Source organism: Stomoxys calcitrans, chromosome 1 (assembly GCF_963082655.1).
Source record: "Stomoxys calcitrans chromosome 1, idStoCalc2.1, whole genome shotgun sequence".
Classification (NCBI taxonomy): Eukaryota; Metazoa; Arthropoda; class Insecta; order Diptera; family Muscidae; genus Stomoxys; species Stomoxys calcitrans.
Window position 1 is genome coordinate 57,560,828 of NC_081552.1, and position 14,249 is coordinate 57,575,076.

General features: G+C 38.1%; 1 protein-coding gene across 1 annotated transcript; it reads right to left on the reverse strand.

Annotated features, from left to right (window-relative positions):
* Positions 1-361: 361 nt before the first annotated feature.
* Positions 362-12,141, reverse strand: LOC106090313 (protein swallow). Its single transcript, XM_013256470.2, has 4 exons — positions 12,059-12,141; positions 2,568-2,870; positions 1,454-2,383; positions 362-1,272 (listed from the first exon to the last, which is right to left on the reverse strand). The coding sequence occupies exons 2-4, from the start codon at positions 2,818-2,820 to the stop codon at positions 752-754; spliced, it is 1,704 nt and encodes a 567-aa protein (XP_013111924.1). The 5' UTR covers positions 2,821-2,870; positions 12,059-12,141; the 3' UTR covers positions 362-751.
* Positions 12,142-14,249: the final 2,108 nt, after the last annotated feature.

The window sequence follows — 14,249 nt, forward strand, 5'->3', positions numbered from 1 at the left end:
CTACTTTTCAAAGAAAAGTCAAAAAGTCGACTTCTGCAATTTTGATCAATGTCTACAAGTCGACTTTTCGCCCCAACTTGAGATCCCTAAGATATCACGTGCCGGACACGGATAGTTATAAAGCCGGGTGGTCGGTCGATTGTGAGTAATATGGGGAGGTGGTCCGATCCCAAAAATTAACGGACAGTAGGCGACAGATGTGGAGTGGCTCTATTTCGGCAGCTTCAGACTTGATTCGCAGCTACCATTGTTTCTCAAATAAACGAAATTCAGGATTCGTCGATCTGGCCTTACCGACCATTGAAATTAAATTGCCAAAAACTTTCATTTAAATTTTACCAAATCCATCAATTTATACAAATATCGAGTAAGGCTTGCGCCAAAACAAAATTTATTTTTGAAAAATAATATATATATTAATTTGTTATGAGAAAATAATAAATTTGATATAATAATGAAGCTAAATAAAAAAAAAAATTGGGCCAAGAACAAAACCAACTAACGCGTAGCAGACAGCTTAAAAAGTTACAAAAGCTTTGGCTAACTAAACCATGACAACACCATAGTTTGGATTCTAGACAATCAAATGTTTCAAAACTGAAGGGGAAACATACACATACACAGATAAATGAAGTTTTAAAAAAACTTTCCCTAACAAAAGTCTTTCAAACTCCAAGCAGACATAAGTAAAGATCACAAATAAAATAAAAACAAAACTATTTCCCAAGACAACTTATTTTTAAGCCAAATTTTATCGAAGATTGGGCCTACTTTTTTCCAAAAGTGGAATCTGCGACATTGAACTTTGTTGCGAATTGTCTACAGTATCCAAAGACACATTGGTATCTTCACATTTGGTGCATGCGCCAAAAAATCGCATCATACGAGCACGTAGACTATGGCGTTTATGGGATTTTCTGGGAACACCTACGCCACTGTCATCACAACTAGGCTGGGAGTTGGTTAACTCTATTGCAGAATAAGAAGTCTCTGCTTCACTCTGGCTATTGTTGGCAACTGGGTTACGACGGCTCTTCTGAAATGTGCTGAAACGCTGTTGCGGATGTTTCTCATAATAGATGAACTCTTCACGACGACTTTGACGTTGTTTGCGTGGGGATTCTATGACTTCGATATCAATTGCAGAATCAGAGTTACGTATTAAACTGTTGTTTTTGTTGGAGCTAACAGTGGAGGCATTGTTGATGGCAAGAGCAAGGGGAGTGGATTTTTGACGATTTGCCATGGAGTTTGAACGTTGGCGGAGGAAACCTAAAAGAGAATAAATATTATTTAAGAGGCATAAATTGAAGAAAATATTAAAATTTAAAATATTTTTTGTATATATTTTTTTTAATTTTTAAGTTAAAGTAGGCTGCAGTTAAAGGATGATTTATACTTGTGAATGTTTTTTGTTTTAAAAATTATTTTCTTGCTTTTTGTTAATACTCACACATGGTATTATTGATGCTACATTCACCACGGCTATTGTCCTGTTCCATTATAGTGCTAAAGTTCAAGGATAATGGCTGTATGGTGGCTATGGTTTTTGCTACTTTAATTGGCGCTGGCGCCAACGCTCCCACCGCAGCATTATCCATCGAATTATTATTGGAGTCTAGTGTAAGAGGGGTGTCAAACATTTCTGGCCTATTCAACAGCGGTGGTACTGGCGAAGGAGTCAGCATATTTTCCGTTTGTGTTCCCTTTTCTGCAGTCTCCTGTTGATGGAACAGACTTTGCAGAGAAGATCGCCCTAAAGCATTTCCCATTATACCAAACTGTCCGGACAATCTTTGATTTTGATTAATTTGTTTAAGTTTGTCCTTACACAAAGTGTACTCAATGCGCATGGTATCCAGATTTTGCTTAAGACGCCAATTTTCTGCCTTCTTCTCTTCCATTTTTGTTTCCAAGTACTCACATCGTTCCTTATCGCTTAGTAGTTGGTCATAGGTAAGTTTGTCCAAATAGATGCCAGCATCTTGTTGTCCCAACTCCCTTGACGAAGATGATGTGGTAGCTGTTATATTATCGAAATTCTCAGTATCGTGATCGCTTATAACTGATTCTTGGTCACGCATATCATCCAAATCATTGGTGCTGTGTCGCAATATGCCACGTCTCTTTGATGAATTGCGTAATTCGGGTACCGATTCTATAGATCGGGGACCACTAAGAGTTTCAGGCATTGAACGATGTCTTTGAAATTTATGAGAATTGCGCCGTTTCTCATCTTGAGCTTTCATATTGGCTATATATTGACCAACTTTGCTTTCCACATGTTTATAGCGACGTTTTGTATATTCAGAATGAATGTCCTGATAAGATACCGATTTACTTTGATTGTTACGAGTATGTTCATGCTTTTTCATATCATTTTCTGAAAAATGGGACACAAAATCAAAAAAAGGTTAAACATTTGGGAAAGAAATTAGCACTTATTTGGGAGTATGGAATTTTGACGAATCAGCTCCATAAACTTTCTATTTTTGTTCAAAGTTCATTTTCGGGTAACAGATTGTATTAGATTTTACCACTTGATGTATTTTAGCACATCAACTTACCTTGAGGTTCACTTGCATTTGTTTTTCCACTTGTCTCCGATTCCGGTGCATCCTCGTTGGACGAATGTGTTGAGTCATTGGGATGACGAGACGATGAAGATGTTGAAACGTCATTGTAGGCATCTTCTGTATTCACATTCTTTTGATCGCATTCAATATTGCCGTCTCCAACCCCTCCAACCATATGTTTTTGACCTGAATTATGTGACATCTCCAAATCATCGTAGGGAAAACTTTCATCTTGTATGCTCATTATATTTGTAAAGGATTTGCATTAATTTTTTTAATAAATTTTAATGAATTCTGTCAATGACAAAAAATGCATTCCAATTAGTGAAGGGTGTGTGGGTGTGTGAGAAAGGTTACATGCGATATAAGAAAATACCGTTACGTTTAGTACAGCAGAGTTGCTTATGTTTGCCAGTGTTCACTACAGAAGTTTAAGTCCAAAGACCGTATACGACCAAAACATGCAGACCGTATGTTTTGGTCGTATACGGTCGTTGGACTTAACGTTCTGTAGTGAACACTGGCAAATTACCATTCCTAATATCGTAAAAGTGGCACAGATTAGATTCAAGCAAGTTGGCATGTCGAATGCAGCATTTTAACCAAGGCGGATTTAAAAAGTCGGTATTAAGATATAAAATTTTTGTTCGCATTCTCTTTGTTATTATGTCCTTTCTCGCCTATTCTTTGCTCTTGTACGCACACTAATTTCTTTGTCTGTGTTGATAACTCGTCGATCAGCTTGACAAGATGGCGGGTTGCACCATATGATTTGTGATTGTTGTACAAATGAGACCAAATTTGAAATGGATTTTGCATCCAATGTCTTGTGCAGTAATTGGTGGTCCATGAAAACTAGCAATTTAGGAAGATGTTAATTTACGTCCATGCGGTGCGATGTTTGTTTTTCTTCGTGTTTGTTTTTATTACGATTCTGACGTTTATTTATTATAACTGTACTTTATAAGCTTTATTCATATTCAGATCAATACGGGTGGCAACAACGTGAACGCAACGATGAAGGAAATGACATACGATTCAAAGTAGGAAAATTCATTCATAATTTCGGGTGAAAAGAAAAAGGTAAAAATGCTATCGAATGAGTCCGCTGATATGTCAGCAAAAGGACAAATGGATAGGCAATATGGCGAATATCGAAAGATGTTGGAAAATATAAAATGACTGGTTTGGAAGGCTTTCAATCGACGTAGGACAGGAGGAATTTGAACCCGTCTGCTGCGCAGACGATGTTATAATACTTCTAAGTGGTAAGGATCCGAACGAGCTATGCAGAAGGACCGAAAGGGTCTTGCATATGGCATATGACTGGGCTAGACCCAGAGGTCTCAATGTTTACCCAGAGAACCCTGAAATATGCCTGTTCACGAGGAAGACGAAGGTGGGCCAATTATTGCAAATATACGAATTTAAGTTTGGATGTAAGGTGTACTCCATTCTTAAAATACTTCATTTCAGCCCGATATTCTCATGATGTCTGATTTAGTGGTGTTTTCGGGGGAGAGGTGGCCCCCAGATACTTGGCCCTGAAAAAATATCAGCATCGTGCTCTTGTCTGAAATACCATTTATTTAAACCCAATATTGCCATTGGCTGAAGAGGAGTTTACAGGATGAGGCGTCCCCCAAACACAGGGTCCCATAATAGGTTATCAAATTCGTTTTCTAATCTCAAATACCTTTCATTTGTGCCACATATTTGCATGGTCAAAAAAATTTTTCCCTTTGGGGGTGTTTTGAGAAAGGGGTGATGCCCTAAATACATGGTCCTACATTTGGATATCAAATTCGTATTCTACTTCCAAATACCTTTATTTAAGCCCCATATTGCGATGGTCACTAAAAAATTGTTGATTGTGGGCTATTTTGGGAAAGGGGTAGACCCCCAGAAAATTGGTCCCGAAAGTGGTTAACAATTCTTGCTCTATCCCTCAATACCTTTCATTTAAGCCCCATATCATGGTCAGTAAATATGCCCGATTTAGGGGTGTTTTGGGGAGTGGGGTGGTCCTCCAAACACTAAGCCCTAAAAATATATCAGCCACGTGCTCTATTCTCATATGCCTATATATCATTTATTTAAGCCCCATATTGCCATTGCCCTCAAAATTGGATATCAAATTCGTTTTCTAATCTCATTTAAACTCCTTATTGCAAAAGTCAGCAAATATGTCCGGTTTGGAGTATTGGTCCTAAAAACTATGAATATTTAGTTCCACTCTCTTTTAGACCCAGATTGTCTTAGTGAGCAAACGTCCTATTTGGGTGTGTTTATGGTGGTGGGACGTCCGCTAGACAGTTGACCCCAAATGTTGATATCAGATACGTGGGCTACTCCTTTAATTTGAGCCCCATATTTCCATAGTCGGCAAACATGACCGGCTGGGGGGGGTGTTTTGAGGGATGGGCGGCCACTCAGTGAGTTGGTCTGGAAAATTTATATCGGATTCGTGTTCTACTCTAAAAACCCTCTTATTTGAGCCTCATATTGCAATAGTCAGCAAATACTTCCTAGTTGGGTGGTTTTAGGGGGGTGGGGTGGCCCCATAAACACTTATCCCGAATATTGATATCAGATTCGTGCTTTACTTCCAAAGACCTTTCAGTTGAGCCCCATATTGCTATGGTCGTAAATTTGTCCCCATTGGGGAGGCGGCCCCCCAAACACTTGGTCCCATATTTAGATATCAGATTCAAATTCTACACCCAAATACCTTTTATTTAAGCCCCATATTCAGATGGTCAGTAAATAAGTCCTGTTTGGGGGTGTTTTGGGGAAGGGGTGGACCCCCAGAAACGTGGTCCCACATTTGGATATCAGATTCGTATTCTACTCGTAAATACCTTCAATTTGAGTCCCATATTGCTATGGTCGGTAAATACGTTCGATTTAGGGGTGTTTTGGGGCTTGAGGTGGTCCCCCTAGAACTTGGGCCGACAATTGGATATCAGATACGTTTTCTTATCCTAAATACCTTTCATTTGAGTCCCATATTGTCGTGATAGGTCTAAATATATGTTTGATAGGTTTAGGGTGGGGCAGCCCCCCTAGGTACCCCATCCGAAATTTGGATACCAATTTTTTATTTTTACGGTATTATATGAGAGCACATAAAATTTCGCTAAAATCGCACCACCCATCTCCGAGATCTGGCGTTTCTGAAAATTAGGGTAAGGGGGAGGGTCCGCCCCCCTTCAGATATCAAAAAATGTAGTACCTTATTTTCACCACGGGGTCAATATGTACCATCTGTGAAAATTTCAAGAAAATCAGTTCAGCCGTTTCTGAGTCTATAAGGAACACACAAACATACAAACAAACAAACTAACTAACAAACAAACAAATCTACGAACAAACACAAATTAATTTCTATATAAGAAGATTATTCAGGGCTGTGTTTATTTATCACAATTTATGCCATGTCTGCATTGACTCGTTTTTCTTATGTAGTTTTGAAAAACTTCTCAACCGTTCACACTAGCTGGGATGTTTTGGAAACTGCATTTTTCATTACTACGACACATATGTTACAATACACTATTGGCGAAACTTATTGTCTCTTGCTTCTGCTGCAAAATGTTGTTTGTTTTATAATTTTTTATACCCTCCACCATAGGATGGGGGGTATACTAATTTCGCCATTCTGTTTGTAACTACTCGAAATATTCGTCTGAGACCCCATATAGTATATATATTCTTGATCGTCGCGACATTTTATGTCGATCTAGCCATGTCCATCCGTCCGACCGTCCGTTCGTCCGTCCGTCTGTCTGTCGAAAGCACGCTAACTTCCGAAGGAGTAAAGCTAGCTGCTTGAAATTTTGCACAAATACATACCTCATATTAGTGTAGGTCGATTGGTATTGTAATTGGGCCATATCAGACCATGTTCTGATATAGCTGCCATATAAACCGATCTTGGGTCTTGACTTCTTGAGCCTCTAGAGTACGCAATTCTTATCCGATTGAAATGAAATTTTGCACGACGTGTTTTGCTATGATATCCAATAACTGTGCCAAGTATGGTTCAAATCGGTTCATAACCTGATATAGCTGCCATATAAACCGATCTTGGGTCTTGACTTCTTGAGCCTCTAGCCCCGATTGGAATGAAATTTTGCACCACGTGTTCTGTTATGATATCCAACATCTGTGCCAAGTATGGATCAAATCGGTCCATAACCTGATATAGCTGTCATATAAACAGATCTGGGGTCTTGACTTCTTGAGCCTCTAGAGTGCGCAATTCTTATCCGATTGGAATGAAATTTTGCACCACGTATTTTGTTATGATATCCAACAATTGTGCCAAGTATGGTTTAAATCGGTCTATAACCTGATATAGCTGCCATATAAACCGATCTTGAGTCTTGACTTTGTGAACCTCTAGAGTGCGCAATTCTTATCCGATTGGAATGAAATTTTGCACGTAGTATTTTGTTATGATATCCAACAACTGTGCCAAGTATGGTTCCAATCGGTTCATAACCTTATATAGCTGTCATATAAACAGATCTGGGGACTTATTTTCTTGAGCTTCTAGGGGGCGCAATTCCTATCCGATTTGGCTGAAATTTTGCAAGACGTTTTTCATTGTTACTTTCAACAACTATGTCAAATAAGGTTCAAATCGGTTCATAACCTTATATAGCTGCCATATAAATCGATCTGGGATCTTAACTTCTTGAGCCTCTAGAGGTCGCAATTATTATCCGATTTGCATGAAATTTTGTACGACGGATTCTCTCATGACCATCAGCATACGTGTTTATTATGGTCTGAATTGGTCTATAGCCCGATACAGCTCCCATATAAATCGATCTCTCTATTTTACTTCTTGAGCCCTCAAAGGGCGCAATTCTTATTCGAATTGGCTGACATTTTACACAGGTCTTCAACATATAATTTAATTGTGGTCCAAACCGGGCGGCAGAGCAAATCTTTTCTTATATCCTTTATCCTTTTACTTGTTTCTACTTTAATACAGTTTAATTTAGATAGATTACATGTGTCCCAACTAAGACAAGTGATTAAGTGTGTGTTTATTTGAGTCTTCTTCTTTTTCGATTACATTTGTATGTACTACTTATCGATAACAAAAAAAAAAAATTATATTCGGAACTACAATATTATTGTCTCGTTCCAATACACGATGATATGGATACTTGGCTACGTGCTTTGCAATGAATTGAATAGATATGAATATGGATATCAAAACAAAGTGAAAAATCAAAAAGGCTTGCTCTCGGCCTTTACAGTTGCTTACAGAGCAAAGAGTGTCTGTTAATACAAAAATTTACTTATAACTAGACAACAACTATAACGAGATAACAATATTCTGTTAATAACAATAGCTTACAGAGCGACATGGATAACCAGTTTATAAATGTAAATGTAAATATCACAGGCTTGTATGTATATATTTAAAAGGACAGAACATATATTGCAATGGACAGAACATTTGAACATGTTATATACTATTTGGTTTTTGGAGTTCAGTACGTAAAACGAATTGAGCTAGGCTCATTATGAGTATTTAGAATACATATAAAAATACTATAAATTATATGTTATTATATACTATTATATACTATCATATAGTATTATATACTACTATATATTATTATTAATTATAAAATATTAACATATCGTTTAATCATTTCTCATCCACGATGTGTTCTAACAGATGTCTTGTTGAAAAATTCTCTTATGCTGAGGTGGGCTGAATCGTTGCCAATGTTTACAATTATTATGGCCACTGGGGACAGGTAAGCTGAACAGCCCATGTTGAATTTTTCTCTAATTGATAAATTTCCTTCATTAGGTCATTTTCATGCGTGGCTAGCTTTTCAATGAAAGTTTTTTGGAGCCTTAACCCATAGGAGCATAGAGGTTCAATACCTGAGAAATTGTAGATGTAAGTATTTGCATATCTTTTTGTGCGATTTTGATAATGTTTGTTCACACATTTTCTCAGGACTTTTCTCACAGATTTCCAATTCTTTGGCCACAGTGGGGGAGATGGTGAACCAAATTGGAAAGCCGTAGATTAGCACTGGTCTAATAGCCACCTTATAGAGCAGTAGTTTAGAGGACTGCGGCAAGTATTTACTATTTAGTATATATGAAAATGACTCCAAAATTCTTCTCGTCTTTTGCAGTACTTGTCTGGCATGCATGTTGAACTTTAACATCTTGTCAAATGTAATGCCAAGATATTTAATTTTGGATTCAACAGGAATTATGACGCCATTCAGAGACAGGTTAAGTGTTTTACTCTGGGGTACCACGAATCTTGGACATTTGCCAGAGGCGTTCCTGATACAAATCGCATGAGATTTGGCAGCGTTAATTCTAATGCCCCACTTGTCATAATACTCGTTAATGAGTCTCAGGTGTGCAGATGCTTTTTCAAAGGCGATTTCTGGAGATATATCATGGGCATAGATAAGACAGTCATCCGCATATAAAATGGCCTGCGAATCTTGTGCTGCATGAGGAAAGTCATGAAGAAATATATTGAAAAGAAGTGGAGTACCTTGTGGTACTCCACTTTCGACGGCTCCTAAGGCAGATGTTGTACCTTGTATATCGACACAAAATCGTCTGTTTGTGAAGTAATTGGCCAAAATCTTCACAATGTGGGGATCAGTCTCCAACTGAATAAGTTTATATAAAATGCCCAAATGACAGACTGAGTCAAATGCTTTTTCTATATCAAGTGATATAGCAAAAGTGCATGATTGATTGCGTAGATTGATAGAGATGTCATGATGAAATTTAAGCAGTGCATGCTGGGTAAAATGCGCTTTCCTGAAGCCGAACTGGAACTGAGGTAAGGGTTCAATAACATAACCGTTTTCAATCTTTTCTTTTAGGACGAGCTCAAATACTTTCCCAATATTGGATAAGAGGGAAATCGAATGATAATCGGACGGAATCATACAATCAGTTTTCTTTTTGATTGGAATTATCTTTGCAACTTTGCAATCCGACGGAAAGTAGCCATTGTTTATACAGTGATTGAAAATCAATGTGAGTAGTTTTATGGTTGAGTCCGGGAATTTTCTCAGTACAAAGTTGGAAATTCCGTCTAAACCGCTAGATTTCTTATTATTCATACATTGAATAATGTCCTTGACTCTTTCAGCATTCGTAAAGTGGAAATTATCTTGGTTGTGGATTGCGTTGAATTCATCGCTAAAGGTATAAATATGGCGAGGAATGACATTTATACAGTCTGATATTCTCGAATGTAAATCTGTAACTGGGTGCAAAGGCAGTCTTTTTCGGAAAGTTTCTGAATAAAATTCTTGGAATTGGTGTGCAATATCGGAGCTGTTGGTGAGTATGCTATCGTTTCGGACAATTTGCTGGCAAAATGGTGATTTATTTTTCCCAGTAAGTTCATAAATTTGTTTGAAAGCGGATGGACTTGGTTTAATATTCTGCAATCTCTTGTTGAAATGATCAGCCTGTTCCATCTTGACAGATAATACGGCATACTCAGTGCTTAAACGGTTCCCCGTCCGTTGAAATATTTTTTTTTTTTTATTTTTTCTGCCATAGATGTTTAATTTTATACAATTTTTTCGCTTTTTCCGAAAGTGGGAATTTATATGCTTGGAAAAGGCTTTGTTTAGTATGGGCATTATGAATTGAATTAAAAGATGCTTTGAAATCACCAATTAAAGTATCAATCTCGTGATTTTCAAGATTGGAAGTAAAAAGAGGCATAATGCGAGAGGATTCAGAGTCCTTATCCTGGATAAAATTGGGTCAATTTGTGTCTTTATATGACGTACATGTTCGTGGAGCCCTCAAGAGTTCCTGCCGATTTACACGGAGAGATAGTCTAATTGGGAAATGGTCCGAAAAAGAGGGTAAAGTGGTGATCTCAAATGTTGTTCCTGTTCAGCAGATGTGGGCTGATCAGAAAGTGGTCCAGAAACGAAGAGCCATTTGGGTAGGAAGGTGAGGAGTCACATAGCCGATAAACGTCCAGGCTGTTATCTTCAAGCCACTTTCGTAATAGTTTGCCATTCAAGTTTTCAAGTAAATCACCCCATACAGGACTTTTCGAGTTCAAATCACCACCCAATATATAACCATCAAAATTTCCACACAGTTGCAATAACTTGTTTAGATCAGCCTCGAATCTTTGCGGAGTGTAATTGCAAGGCACATTAATTGATCCAATTAAAAATCTACCACGGGTGTCATCATTTGCAAACTCTATTTGTGCCAGCGCAGTAATTATCCCAACGTCATTCAAAAATATTCGATTATATTGTATCGTATTTCTAATAGCAATACCAACTCCGACTGAACAGTTATTATGAATGAAATTGTATCCATCTAATTTTGCTTTTCTATTTCCTTTCAGGTGACACTCCTGAATGAAGCCGAAGTCTATTTTATTCCGTTGCAGGCAGTTTTTAAGGTCGATTTGACGACTAGTATCAACTAGAGATCGTACATTGTAAGTCAGAAACTTTATGAGCCTATGGTCCATAATTAACTCGCACTTTATTTAATAGGTTCCAGAAATAGAGAAGCTAATTTCAAGAATTGGTCAATGACAGGTGGTCTCTGTTGCTGAACAGTGTTCTGTGCAGGACGTGAATTAAAAAGGTTGGAAAATGTGTGGCCAGGAGTTATCACAGACAAGCCTACCGCCCTAGTTACATTGTTCCTAGCAAGAGATTTCTCCTCAATTGCCTTGGCTACTCTTTTCTGACGGGCAGCAACATGTTTCTTATACGCTGGACATCCCCGCCAGTTCGCCGGGCGTCCCACCTCACCACAATTGGACAGGCCCTTACCAGGAAATAAGGATACCAATAAAAGGCCAGTATTACTGTTTCTTTGAGTTTTATAGATTGCAACATTTGTTACAGTGTTCGGGACAATTTCATCCAATTCTTCCTTTATATCCTTTATTTCAGTACTTGCTGTGAGACCCCGCAAAATAAAGGAAAGCTGTTTCAATTCCTTTGGTGTGAATGAGTAAGAATGAATGCCCTTTTCCCTCAAATGGGCCATCATTGATAAGTGAACGGACGGATCAGCGAAAAATATCTTACTTTTATTCTTATTCATATTCTTTACCTTAAATAAGAATTTAGGTATGGTTTCCCTTAAGGAGTCAACAAGCGCCTTGATGTTAACGTTGAAAATAAAAATTGGTGGACACCATTTTGGTTTGGTTTCACCGTCGTTGTTGTTGTTGTTTTTATTGCCATCGTTGGCCTGGGTGTCTTCATTTGCTGCAGTAGATGTCGATGCAAAATCCACTTGGGAAAGTACACTTAGAATGCCAAATGGGTTGTCGTCCGTCTGCTTATGTCTCTTTAATCTTTCCCGAAGATCGGGGACTTCAATGTCGCTTTGATTCGCTGCATTCTCCTTATGCTGCCTCTTCGTTGCATTTATTTGCGCGCTCAGGTTGTTTGTATTTTCACCTTTTGTATTTTCACCCTCCTCCGCTACATCAAAGTCCATGTCCAATGGTAACAAGCCAGGCATCTTATTTGCAAAAATCTGCACTTTAGATGCCTGTTAAATTAGTGCTTTTCCGAAAAATTTATGAATTATTGAATTTTTCCAAGATAAATACAAAATTACGTCTGGATGAGTTCACAGTTGCCCAAACACCCCATAACTAAGACAAGAATACAATAATAAAATATGAGATGCCATATTGTGACAAAACAGTTTGTGAGTAGAGCTGCCAATAGATCCAAATACATAATAGTCATGACATTTTAAATCGATCTCGGTTGGGATTGTAAATGGGCTATATCGGTCCATGTTTTGATATAGCTGTCATATAAACTGATCTGGGATTTTGACTTCTTGAGCCTCTAGAGGGCGCAATTCTTACCCGATTTGGCTAAAATTTAGCATGAGGTGTTTTGTTATGATTTACAACAAGTGTCTTAAGTGTGGTTCAAAACGGTTAATTACCTGATATAGCTGTCAAATGAACCGATCTGGGGTTTTGAGTTCTTGAGGCTCTAGAGGGCGCAATTTCTATCCGATTTGGCTCAAATTTTGTATGAGGGGTTTTGTTATGACTTCCAACAACTATGCTAAGTATGGTTTTAAATCAGTCCATAACCTGATATAGCTGCCATATAAACCGATCTTGAATCTTGACTTCTTGAGCCACTATCTTATCCGATTTGGCAAGATTTGCAAGAAGTGGTTTGTTACGACTTTCAACAACTGTGTCAAATATGGTTTTAGTTGGTCCATTACTTGATATAGCTGCCATATAAACCGATCTGGGATTTTTACTTCGGAGGTCGCAATTATTATCCGAAATTTTGTACAACGACTTCAACCTTCAACCATGACCTTCAATATACGTGGCAAATATGGTCTGAATCGGTCCGATCTCCCTATTTTACTTCTTGAGCCCCTAAAGGGCGCAATTGTTATTCGAATTGGCCGAAAGTTTACACAACGACTTCTACTATTGTCTCCAACATTCAGTTCAATTATGGTCCGAATCGGACGATAACTTGATATAATAGCTCCAATATCATAGCAACTCTTTAAAAGATCTCGACAAATGCGATCCATGGTGGAGGGTATATAAGATTCGGCCCGGGCAAACATTGCACGCTTTTAATTTTTTTTTTAATTTTGTCTTAAAAAAATTATTAAAATGTTGTAGTTAGAACAAGTAAAAGCATGCTAAGTTCGCCCGGGCCGAATCTTAATATCCTCCACCATGGATCGAATTTGTAGAGTTCTTTGAATGACATTTTCAATATGTATATGAGCTAAATCAAGTTATTGGCCGATATGGACCGTATCTGTCATAGCTGTTAGAAGTCATAAAAAAATACCATCTTCAGACAAATCTAGTAAAAATTGCGCACACCAGTGGCTCAGAGTGTCAAATTGGGAGATCGGTTTATATGGCAGCTATATCAGGTTATCAATCGATTAGAACCATGCTTGGCACAGTCCGGATCCACTTTCCAGTCAAACCAAAACGACATAAGCAAATTTGTAACCAAATCGGATAAGAGTTGCGTGCGCTAGGAGCTCAAGAAGTCTAATCGGGGGATCGGCTATATCAGGTTATGCTTAAGACAATACTTGGCATAGTTGTCGGAAGCCGTTCCCCAGAGTAATGTTTTCAGTCAAACCAAAACGACATAAGCAAAATGTCAAACAAATCGTATAAGAATTGCGTCCTCTAGAAGCTCAAGATGTCTAATCGGGAGATCGGTTTGTATGGGGGCTATATCAGATTGTGCTTAAGACAATACTTGGCACAGTTGTCGGAAGCCATTCCCCAGAGTTATGTGCAAAATTTCAGCCAAATTGGATAAGAATTGCGCCCTCTAGAGGCTCCAAAAGTCAAGACCCAAGATCGGTTTATATGGCAGCTATATGAAAACATGGACCGATTTGACCCATTTTCAAGCCCAACCGATCTACACTCATAAGAAGTATTTTTGCAAAATTTCAAGCGCCTAGCTTTACTCCGTCGAAAGTTAGCGTGCTTTCGATAGACGGACGGACATGGCGAGATCGACTTAAAATGTCATGACGATCAAGAATATATATACTTAATGAGGTCTTAGACGCATATTTCGAGGTGTTACAAACAGAATGACAGAATTAGTATACCCC